Source organism: Octopus bimaculoides, chromosome 9 (genome assembly GCF_046866305.1).
Source record: "Octopus bimaculoides isolate indiv1 chromosome 9, ASM4686630v1, whole genome shotgun sequence".
NCBI classification, from domain to species: domain Eukaryota; kingdom Metazoa; phylum Mollusca; class Cephalopoda; order Octopoda; family Octopodidae; genus Octopus; species Octopus bimaculoides.
In genome coordinates this window covers 20,069,666-20,082,418 of record NC_142936.1, presented here as the reverse complement: position 1 = coordinate 20,082,418, position 12,753 = coordinate 20,069,666, and the positions used below count along the sequence as shown (strand labels likewise).

Genomic DNA, 12,753 nt, shown 5'->3' with positions numbered 1-12,753 from the left:
TTCTAGCAGGAGAACAACTGCATAAAGATTTCTCATTTACTCACACAGTTTTGGCAGTGAGGATAGTACAGCAAAATCAATATTATAAATATGTAATATTTCTCCTAATATACATCAGTGATCGATATACTTTCTTCGTCTGAACTATTTTTTAATCTATTTTCTAAGCCAACATGGCTTTGGTCATTCTGCAAATTCAGATTTTTCCATGAACTGTTGAAGCAAATCTTTTACTGCCATTTGATATTGAGTTGAGTCATAACTGGTCTTTGTTGTGGACCAGTCTACCAGCATGGTGCAGTGTCCATTACTAAGACACACAGTTCTGTCAACCTTTATATAAAAAGCTAATCTGAGGATTTTACCAATTTAAAAATATCTGTGGCTACTCATTGATCAGAGCTGAGTTAAGGTTAAACCACAGCAAGACAACATACAACACTGCACTATATCATTGTAATCAAGTACAATGCTGTTTTTTTCTTTTCTTTCCTTTTTTTCCTGTAACTTGCTGAGTCAAGAGGAAGGGGATGATGCCCATGGCCTTTCAAGGCCATCTTGGACCAATGAGATTGATTTCATTAATGTCCCTCTTGAACCTTTGCAAGTCAACACCTGTGGAAAAGACATGATCAGAAAAGGAAATTTCAGAGGGTTAATGATTTGGGAAGAAAGGACTAGGCATAGTTATTAGTGTGAGGCCTGGAGAATGTAGACTCAACAACGGTGATGAGAGAAAGAGATGAGTAGGTTGGGAGTGCCTGAGAGGAGACATGAGCTCAGTCGGCTCCGAGAAGCAAAGTGCATTATAATAGTGATAGAAAAGGCAGGCAGAGAGAGAGAGAAAGAGAAGGTGTGAGAAGACTAAGCCACTGAGTGACTTTATGCCAATCAGTTGGGTGTCATTTTTCTGGATGTGGTCTGTGATTATGTGTGCAGCAGTAATAACACCAGGTGCAAAACCATTATGCTATTGAGGGTCTCCCTGGACTTTATAGAATGTTACTAATTATAGGGTGGGGGAGCTAAAGTATCTCTGGTCCTCAAGACAGCTAGTCATTGGGATGTAATCCATGCTATGTTACAGATGTACTCTCACCGAAAGAGATTCCCAGTAACAGTGAGGTTCAACATTTGGAATAATATAGATCCTCGTTGCCTACTACACAGGTTTAAGGGGATGGGATGCAATGATGTTTCCTTGATTGGTATGCCCACTTTAGAGGTTGTTTTTGAAGTCTCTGCTCATGGAGTCAGTGTGTGTTTGGACTATGGTGTTAAGGTTAGGGAAGAATAACGGGCAGTGCCATCTGTAAGAGTGAGTATTGTTGGGTGCGATATCAAGTTATTGGTGTATAGAAGATAGTTGGTGGGGATTGAACTGTGGAGCATGCCAGAGTTGATAGAATGAGAGATAAAGAGAACTCCATCAACAAATGCCACAAGAGAATTGTCTGATAAGGAAGCTACCAATCAAAGAGATGAGAGACAAATGAAGTGCCTAGATGGGTAGTTTCAATAGGAGATTTACATGTCAGACATGGTTAAAAGTTTTGCACATCTTGAGGGCAACAACATTGCATTCACCAAATTTCTTAGGGTGCATAAGGTACCACTGAAGCCTGTTGCCCTCCATCTAAATGGAGAGCAACAGGCTTTAGTGGTACCTCAATAATCAAATATGGTGACAGTATATTTACAAAACTTATGATAAATGTTTTGTCGTGTGTGATTTTATCTGACTTTTAAGCAATAAAATCAAAAGTTGTGTTTTTAAGCAGATTTGCCTTTTGGAAACAAGTCTCCATTCATATTTGCATAGTTGTCATCATCATCATCCGTCATCATTGTAGTAGAGTAAGATGTCCCTTGGTGACTGGCAAATCTTTTTGAGTCACTATATGTAATATATTACAAATAGTGACTGTATGTATTTTCACACACACTCACATACACACACACACACACACACACACACACACACACACACACACATGTGAAGGTATGTGGTTAAAGATGTTTGACTCATGACCATAAGGTTCTTGGTTTCAACCTTATAGTCATGAAGCAGGAGTTGTGTTGTGTCTTTGAGCAAGGCACTTCATTTCATGTCACTCTTGTCTGCTTAGCTGTAAATGAGTACCAGTCAGGTACTGATTCTGCTCTTTCTCTCTCTCTCTGTCACTCTTGTCCTCCAGCTGTCACGTCCTGGGTTTGGGTTTGCTGCTAGGTCAAGAGTGAGTGGGTGTCCAGAGAGCATCTATATCTATTTGCTACTACATATAAACCTACAACAATTAATGGCAGCTGGATGTACTACTGGCTGTGCTACATGTACACACAATGCATCCTTTAACACACACACACACATCACATGCAAATAAACCTGCCTGTAAACTCCCACTACCCCCACCTTAAGGCCCGTTTACTTTCAGTACTTGCTTTTATTTCAGCACTGGTGACATCAGTCATGGTTTCCTGTGGTATTATCCATCTGTTCAGAACTGGTGGGTTTCTACTGGGTTTTGTTTTGGAAACTTTCTTGCATTAAATTTTTACTTAAATTTTTCCTGTTTGTGATATTTTTCCACCTTTTTTTCCCCTTAAGACCACCCTGGCACCAGTTTTATTTTTTTTTCCACATTTGTTTCCCTCATATATATATATATATATATATATATGTATATGTATGTATGGGTATATATATATGTATATAATATATATATTGTATAAATTTCTGGCTGCTCTTTATACATTTCCTTCTGAAAGATGAAATTGCTACCAATATCATATTGTGCTATTGTAGCAATACTGCCTCCATGTCACATATCTTGCTTTTTAACTTGCTTCTGGATATGAACTTGATACAGTTTTTTACTGTTGCATTCTTTGAAAGAAATTGGTCTTTAAATACTGCGCCATGTCTCTTACTCTGCATTTGTTAAGTTTGCCTGCTTTTACTGATTTTTTTTTTTTTTTTTTTTTCAAACTGAAAGATTTTGTGTTCTTTAATTGTTTATCATTTTGGCAACTCAAGATGCTTCTTTTTTTTTCCCCTCCTATTCTCATAGTGCTCATTTTCAACCAACAAAACACTCACACACACACATTTCATAAAACCTGTGGGTTTGCTGGTTATTAGAACTGTAATATTGACAGACTACTTCAATTTCATTGAGGGTTTCTTATAAACTAAAAGTAAAATAAATTTTAACAACATTACAAATGTAAATATTTCTTTAAATGTTCTCAAACACACAGATGAGCCTGTAAATTTAAGAATCAGGAAATCTAATTTATATGATGTTTGAGATGATGGTGCATTGGCAAAATCATTAGAATGTCTTGCAAAATGCCTTGCTCTATTTATTCTGGCTCTTTTACATTCTGAGTTCAAATATTGCCAGGATCAACTTTGCCTTTTATTCCTCCAGGAAGTTGATGATAAAATCATGTGCCAATGAAGTTAGCCCCTTCCACTCAAAATTACAGGCATTGTGCCTGTATTAATGTTTATATGGTGTTTGAGGGAAGTTTGGTCCTGAAAATATTCTGAATTTTAAAAAAATTTTAAAGATCCAGAAGGGTAAAGAATAACTGTTTAACCATTATGCTGCTTTTTGTGATGTGGTAGTTGTAATAGTAGTTGTAGTAGTCATAATGTTAATAATAATAGTAAAGATTGTGATGGTCTCTCTGTGTCTCTCTGCAAATGGGTGAGTAATTGCACTTTGTATAGCATGGCTGCTTATATGCTTCTATTTTGTTGCTACAGCAATTCTTCAATGTTTGTTTGCTATGTGAGAGTATCTGGAATGTTTGGAGGAGGAAGTAAACTCAGAAATTTCAACCTTGGCCTTCACATAAATTGTGATTTTGACATTTACTTGTTTGCATATATACATGTTACGTTTGGGACAACATTGTTAACTGGATCTCTGCTGTTTTTGCTTGGTCTAGGTCTTACACTCAACCTTTCTACATAAACACACACATATATACTTTCAGTAGCATTTATTATAACTAAAAGCACTCAGTATGTCATAGGAATACCCGAATGTCCATCTCTGATATACATATCACAGTTTTTGGGTTTTAATTAATCTTTTTTCTGCCATTTAGGGGTAGATATTGGACATCATCGTACTAGAGTCAAATTTCATTCCTCCTATTTTGTAGAAGACTTTTTTTATTTTTTTACTAAATTATTTAACTACAGAAACACTATTGACAGCAAATAAGTACAAGACTAATGTATCAACTTATTACAAATTTACGCATATCTGTGTGTTTGAGAGAGAGAGAGAGACAGACAGAGAGAGTCTGCGTGTGTGCGTGTGCATATTTGAGCTTGTATGCATGTATATACACACTCTCCCCATTACACATAGCACATACATTAATATTGAAATATTGCCAGATTTGAATCTTCCTTACTGAAAATCTTCTGGCTCAATAGAATAACGGGGTCAATGCAGCTGACTATACTCACTTCCTTACAAAATTACTTTGTGTCTACACTCCCTAAAATCCATGTGTGTATATGCGTGCTATATGCATATTTTGGCAATGAAACAGGACTTCAAAATGGAAATACTGCGACCTTGTATATCATATTTTCAATGCTTAACTGGATGCCATGAAAAATATCCTTTGGAAAATGTTAAACTCGTTAATCATATACATGCATGTACATATTACAAACACATGCACACACAAACACATGCACACACACACACAAACATTCCTTTACAATTAGTTATCTTTATTACTATCCATCATGCTCACTTTGCTCATACTTGGCATCAGTCCTCTCTCTATCTGACATATATATATATATATATATATATATATATCGCTCCCATCTTTCAATTCCAGTAGTCTTTCTTCTGTCACTGTCGTCCTACCTTTCTACCAATTCCTTATTAACAGCCATCATGTAAATGTCTATCACTCTCTTTCATTGCTGTCTCTTCTATCTGTTGGTAACTGGACGCAGCAACCCTCTAGTGCTGGCGGACAATTGGATTGTGACAGTGTAGGGTAGAGAAGATATTTTGTTTAACAAGGGGCACGATAACCTCTTTAATGTTGATGGCATAAAATTCACCAGTACACTCTGTAAACTGGTTAGCAAATGAAGGGAGACAATGAGTACAAATGACTATGACAACCTCCCTAGTACAGGCGCCATGATCTCATCATTATTTTTATGGCTACTTTTTCATGCTAGCATGTGTTGGATAAGTCAACACAGACTGAGACAGCTCTTCTTTGGAGTTACTGCTCTCTTAGAAGGATCAAGAACCATGTCTTGCATATATGTTCCAATTATGGAATATTTTCTATGACCGGATGCCCTTCCTATTATCAACTACTATACAGAGTGCACTGGTGCATTTTATCATGGTGAAACACATAGGAATACTCAGCCACAAATTTGTCAATTCTTGATTATCTTTTCAATTTATTGCTTTTATTTGCCAAATGCTGAAGCAATTTCACATTGTTGGCGGAAAATGTTCCCCAATGTATTAACTGTGTTCTATAGATTTTAAATGAAATAATAACAATATAGGCACAGGCATGGCTGTGTGGTAAGAAGCTTGCTTCCCAACCACATAGTTCCAGGTTCAGTCCCACTGTGTGGCACCTTGGGCCAACCAAAGCCTTGTTTATGGATTTGGTAGACAGAAACTGAAAGAAGTCCATTGCGTGTGTGTGTGTGTGTATATATATATGTATGTATCTGTGTGCATGTCTGTGTTTGTCTACCCCCATCACCACTTGACAACCAGTGTCGGTGTGTTTACATGCTCATAACTTAAGTTTGGCAAGAGAGGCCAATAGAATAAGTACTAGGCTTTAAAATTTGTTCGACTACAAACCCTTCAAGCAAGCCAAGGGAAATATTGTTTGCTTGAGATGTAAACTTTGCAACCACTTTCTGCTCACTCTGAGACAGTGTGAAGGACATGCAGAAACATACATCCCAAAACCCACACCTGTGTGCATACACACTTGCATATGATAGCTGTAGGTATGGCTGTGTGGTTAAGCAGCTTGGTTCTCAGCCATGTGGTTTTTGTGGTCCATCCTACTACATGGTACTTGAGCAAGTGTCTACTTTCAGGCTGACCAATGCTTTGTGAGTGAAATTTGGTAGACAGCAACTGAATAATTAAGTTTTTACTAATATTATTGCACACACTTGCACTGTCTATCATGCATGTGAGTGCTTTAAGAATGTGATCCTGCTAATGAGAAATACATCTCTCTTTAATAACTTGTCATTTCACTCTAAGATGTGGTACTCCTGACAATCCACTACTGGACAAGAATATGGTTGCCAAGGTTACTAATTATTAAAAGAAAGCACTGTATCTATTTCTCCATCATCTTTCCTCTAACGTCATCACAAGATAGCGTCATTATCATCACCATCATTATTACTATCATCATTATCATAGTCACTGGTCACCGCCATTGTCACCATCTTCCTTATTGTTTTTAAATTTCAAAGGCTAGATTCATTGTTTGGTGTCTAATTTCAGCTTCTACTTGGATGTGTTTTGTTATTTTATTATATCAATCACTGTTTATAGAATCTAAGGTTTCTGTTGGATTTCACCTCTTGCTATCACTTGTATTCTGCTCATCGATAATAATGTTTATTATAGCAGTATTCCTGTTGTTTATTCAACATGTCTGAGTTCATTGTATTTTTTCTCAGGATTTATTTTATTGAGATTAATAACAAAAACTGCCTCCTGGTCTGTAATGTTTTCTTTTGGTCCTTATAATGGTTTAGACATTAGTTTTTCATTACAAGAAGGGCCATTCCCATATCCTTTGTATGCTTCTCCAATAGGTCAGTGCAGTTGATAGCTGACTTGGACTTCACAGTACAAAAAAAAAATCGAATAAGGGGTGATTTACAGAAGATTGAAGCTCTGAGGAGAAATGATTTAGTAAAATACTTAGTAGAAGATTTTGAATGATCCTCATAATCATCATTGTTTAACATTTGCTTTCTCTGCTGACATGGGTTGGATGGTTTGACTGAGAACTGGTAAGCCAGGAGGCTGTACCAGGCTCCAATCTGATTTGGCAAGGTTTCTGCAGCTGGATGCCCTTCCTAACATCAACTTCTCCAAGGGTGTGGTGGGTGCTTTTTACATGCCACTAGCACAGGTACCACTCGGACACCACTGGCATCAGCTATGCTCAAATGGTGCTTTTTACGTGCCACCGCCATGGGTACCAGTCAGGTGACACTGGCATTGGCTATACTTGAATGGTGCTTTTAACGTGCTATCGGCACAGATTTTAACAGTGATAGTACTCAACAAACTGGCTCAAAGGAGCAGTAGTTGTAGTAGCAGAAAAAAAGAGACAGAGAGGACACGACACATTATTGACCAGATGGTTGCAGTGAAGGTTTTTTTTAATCAGCTAGATGGACTTCATTTCAATGTGTTTATAAAATATTTTTATTGTTGTTGCTGTTGTTTCTTTTAGCCCCTTAATCAAGTTGGCCTCTGATCTAAAGCATCCCAAACATTACCATATCCATCTTGTTTTCAGACATAGTACATCAAGGACCATGTCATCCAATATATTCCTCTTACTCTTTCTATGCAAACCAAGGGAGACTTAGTTGCTAATTTTAATGACCTTACTGAAGCTCATTTGATGACTTGTATTTCTGTATTGTGTATGTTTGACAACTCTTTCACTCCTTGTAAAAGGAACATGTTTGACTGGCCAGGCTGTCAATCAGCAGCCAATGCGTTTGGTACTGGCAGCAACAGCTGCAGAGATTTGTGGATGGTGATGGGGCTGCAATCCTGGGTCAGGAGGTCAAAAATATTGCTGGGGGAGGGAACTTACTCTTTGTACTCAGTCAGGGTACTCTTGGATCTGTAGAGTTCCTTTATTGACAGTCTTTCTCATCAACCATATCTTATTTGCTGTCTATGTCATTATCTTTCATCTCATTTTATTTGATTTCAATGTAAACTCCCTTTTACTTTTTGTTTTGTCACTTATCCCTGTGATATCTCCTTCATCCAGTGCCTTTGTGGTGATATTAAAAATAATAGCCCTTTCTATTATAGGCACAAGGCCTGAAATTTGGGGGGAGGGGACCAGTTGATTAGATCAATCCCAGTACACAACTGGTACTTAATTTATCGACCCTGAAAGGATGAAAGGCAAGGTTGACTTCGGCAGTATTTGAACTCAGAACGTAAAGACAGACGAAATACCACTAGGCATTTCGTTCAGCGCAGTAACGATTCTGCCAACTCGCTGCCTTTAATAACAATAATAATGGCAGAACCATTAGCATGCCATAGTGGAATTTTGTCTATCTTTACATTCTGAGTTAAAATTCTACTTTTCATTCTTTCAGGAGACGATAAAATAAGTACCAGTTAAGCACTGGGGTCAGTGTAATGATTTTTCCCATTCCCCAAAATTTCAGGCCTTGTACCTGCAGTAGAAAATATTATTATTATTCACTTCATTTTTTTATTCTCATTATTTGGTATATTCTATCAAATGACAAGTGAAGATTATTTTTATGAAGGAAACAAGTAAACAAAGCCAAACTATGGTGGCTAGCAAAATGCTTGCAATCACACAATAATGTAAAGAGTTATGGGTAGGGTGGGGTGGGTTTTATAATGAAGACAATTCACTAGTAAGGCAGTTGCTAGTAGACATTGTGTTTTATGCAACTTGGTGACACTTGTGTGTTTGATAACTTTTTGTTTAGTCATTGGTAGAATGGCACAAATGACAGAGTGCTCGAAATAGCCCTTTAGCATTTAAACCGGTCATATCTGGCCCAAATACCTTACCTGTTTTATGTTCAGATCTGGCCTCCCAAACCTACCCTGCAATGTCATTCTAAAAATAAACAATAGCATCGACAAAATCTTGAAGCTGCACGATAATGCATGATTGATTCAAAACAATGTGAATAAATAAGCTTTACAGTTGATAAAGTAATCCGAATGCTGAAGGGTTAATACGTGAACTATTCAGTTACATCCTTGTCTTTTACATGCTCAGTTCATATCCCACCAGGATATCTGCTTTCATCTTTCCAGGGTTAATAAATGATAATACACGGATCAGTCCAGTATTGGATTTGAGATTAAACCTCTCCTCTATAAAACTATATAGCCTTGTGCCTGCCTATTTTCAAGATCTTTATGTTATTGCTGTTTAACCCCAGGTTAACTCTTACTGAGAAAACCAGTGATCAAAGGCATAGTAGCCCTCTATTTATAGTGTATTGGATTGCATTTTTGTATTACTCTTTCCTTTCTCAAGGGAATTTGACTTTCTTTGCTGGTCATGTGACCTCATAGATGTTCTCTTCTTTGCTTGTAGAAATCCTTGTTATTTGGTGGTGGGGTGAGGATTACAGGATACAGTAAATCCTAGCCAGTATGTGACATGGTATTTAGGTACATTTCTGTATGTTTTGAGTATAAACCCTGCTTTGATAAAATAATGTATGAGCCAACTGACCGGTAGAGCAGTCAATTACTTGAACATTCAAGTAATCAATTGTACCCTTCTTGCAGATTTTTTGCCATGTGCCTATGTTAAACATTATTATTATTATTATTATTATTACTATATCCATCATCATTATATGTATATTTGTATAAGTAGCACCAGCTAACAATATAGTTTATGGGGACAACACATTTTAATGTATTTATTTTAATTTGATTCCTTTTCTTTATATTTATTTTGCTTCTTTTCTCTTTTTTTTTTTTTTAATTTTTTTTTTTTATATTTGACAAACTTTTCGTTCAACAAAATTTGTAGGGATAAAATCCCCAAACAAATATTTTGGGACAAAATCTCCAAAACAACATCTGCAATTCTTCTTGTGCTTCTACATTCCAAAAACAACTGCACCACCACTACATAATGTAATATCAGTGTGTAGCAGCATGATACTCTGCATGCCTGGATTGCCTTGTCATGTCTTCTCTACTATTATAATAATGCTTGGCTCACTTCACTTTTGAGTTATTCTCTGTTTAATAGATTTTGATTTTAATTTCAAGTGTTTCCTCCTCATATATATATATATATATATATATATATATATATATATATATATATATATATATATATATATGGTGTTGCTTTTATTTTTATTTTTGTTTGTTTATGTTTGTTTTTTATTTGTTTTATTTTGTAATTAAATATAAATACCAAAAAAAAAAAAAAAGTAAAATGAGCTTCAAGCTTGGCAGACCAAATGAACTCATTCTCTTTACCCCCACAGGATCTTTCTTCGAGAGAATGTGTAAGTATGACCCCTTTTGTTAGGGAAATAAGGGGGTTGATTTTTGCAAAAGCAGAAACTGATAAAGAGAGAGAGAGAGTGTGTGAAAGTGCATTAAAACCTTTAAAAAGAATGAGGGAGAAAAAAAGAAAAAAAATTTATATATGAAATCTGACTCTTTAACAAAGTAATATCAGCATTGTTATCCCTTTTTCACATTGGCTTCACCCAAAATATAAAGTTTTAGACCTGTTCTAGAACTGCTCTAAGTGTTTTGGCACTACCAAAAGAGAAACTACAGTTTGCTTTTGTAGTTGCTTCTACAAGACATACAAATAAGCAAAATGATTTCATTAGCTTATTTCGCACGCACACACACACACACACTTTCACTAATAAAACACTTTCTTTTTCTAACCTGGCTAGAAAAATACAATAGCCTCATATAAGCTCCAAGTAAAGAAACCTAGTTGCCAAGTTTACAGTAAAATATCTATGTGAACTACATTCCCACCCTCAGTAAAAAATCTGTAGCAACCCACTGAATTAAGAAGCACCACAAACTTGTTAGGTGGAGTATTTCATTCAGTTGTACCACATACCTGTCTTGTTCACTGGCTGAAAGATTTGTTGTAAGTTGCTTTAACCCTGTCTGTGCAGGTGAACTATTAAAAAATGCAGTACACTTTAGAAAGAACACATCATATACATATATACAAACATAATTGCATTAGATGGCATGTTTAGTAACATTTAGAAGTGGATAATGCTTGCTTACTGTTACTAATATAAATGAATTTCTAAAAGTTAGATATATGCTTTCAAATGCACACACATGGTGTTTGTTGCTAATTTTCTCTGTAAATATGGCCACCAATGACAAATTGGATACAGGTAATAGTTGATTGACAACAAGAAGAGCATCCAGCTACAGAAATCTTGCCTCAGTAAATTCCATCTAACTCATGCAAGCATGGAAAACTGGATGTTAAAATGACAGGTGACAATGATGACACATTTGCACCCAATTGGCAGGGTTATTAGAGAGTTGAATAGATTGCTTTGTGGCAATCATTCTGGCTCTGCTGTATGAGTTCAAATCCCACCAAAATTAACTTTGCTTTTCATCGTTTAGGGGTCAATAATGCACCAGTCTTGTAATGGTATTGATTCTTCTCTTTCTTCCCTCTTGGAAGAAATGTGTTGTGAGTCATACTTGGAGAGGGATGAGCTCTACCAGGTCTAAAATGCCCAAGATATATTGTATGTCATGGCACTAACCCTAAGACAACACCAAAAACTTAAGAGTCGATGGTATGTGTGTGTATATATACACACACACACACGCACACACATGCACATATCTATGAACTCCTTCCCAGTGACCTAACAAAATAACACCTTCAATTCTTGGTTCCTCAGCATAATTTGAACACTTCCTCCTTCACCACCCATACACATTCAATTATGCAGCAGTCTTAAATTTGTTCTATATAAACTCCCTTGTTTTAAGATTGATCTCATTACAATAATGTTGCTTCATCACTGAAAATGGTTAACATTTAAAGGTAGATGAATGTCAGTGTGAGGTCACTGCAGCACATATATCAGTTAAGTACTGGAACTGATTTAAGTCATTTTACTTTTCTCTGTTTGTTGTATTGTCTGAATGTCATGTTTTGTAGCAATAAGTTCTCACTATTTGTTTACTTTGATGTTGTTAGTTATAGTAATAAGCTGATGGATTCCCAAGCAGCATTTATATTTGTAACGCTCTTGACACTGCTAAATTGAATGGTACTGCCAAGGTGCTGAAACCATAGTGATATCCATTTGGCAGCTGATGATGGAAATAAACATTTGTTATGCTTGATAGTGAATTTGTTATATCTTAGTCTCACTCTGAGCTGTCCTTCATTCTTGTAAAGTGGAAAGTATTTGTGGATTCATAGTTTGTAGGGATCACTTACATTGATATTCTTTAGTTTACTTCGTGGGTAACCTAATCAGGCTTAGATAATGCTTAGATATTGGTGTCTAGTTATGGGAGATTCTATGGCATATATTGTAGGAGTGATTTGGTAGGGCTAATACAGTTCATAATAATAATTATTATTTACGAAATGGACCAGCAATTTTGAAAGGAGAGGGACGGGACTAGTTAGAACCATCAATTCTGGTGATGCCAAAAGATGAAAGGTAAAGTTATCCTTAGTGGGATTTGAACTCAGAAGGTAACGAGCTGGAACAAATAGAGTAAGATATTTCTTCAAATGCTCAAATGATTCTGCCAGTGTGCCACCTTAAATTTTTTTTTTTTTTTTCTTACCTTAACACAAAATGACAACTAACAGGGTAGTAGTATAATTACTTAAATCAACTCCAGTATTTAACTGATATTTATTGTATCAACCTTCAAAGAATGAAAAGCT

At 36.1% G+C, this 12,753-nt stretch overlaps 1 protein-coding gene across 14 annotated transcripts in view; it reads left to right on the top strand.

Annotated features, from left to right (window-relative positions):
- The window catches only part of LOC106876198 (nuclear receptor-binding protein), a 126,581-nt gene that overhangs the window by 89,718 nt on the left and 24,110 nt on the right, over positions 1 to 12,753 (top strand). For 4 of the 14 annotated variants that reach the window (XM_014924643.3, XM_014924645.3, XM_014924641.3 and 1 more), the window contains 2 exons: positions 2,454 to 2,507; positions 10,322 to 10,342. The exons of 4 other annotated variants lie outside the window; for them this stretch is intronic. In XM_014924643.3, the coding sequence (XP_014780129.1) occupies positions 2,454 to 2,507; positions 10,322 to 10,342 (75 nt within the window). The remainder of the gene's footprint in view (positions 1 to 2,453; positions 2,508 to 10,321; positions 10,343 to 12,753) is intronic. 6 more of the 14 variants (XM_014924651.3, XM_014924644.3, XM_014924647.3 and 3 more) reach the window with 2 other exon arrangements.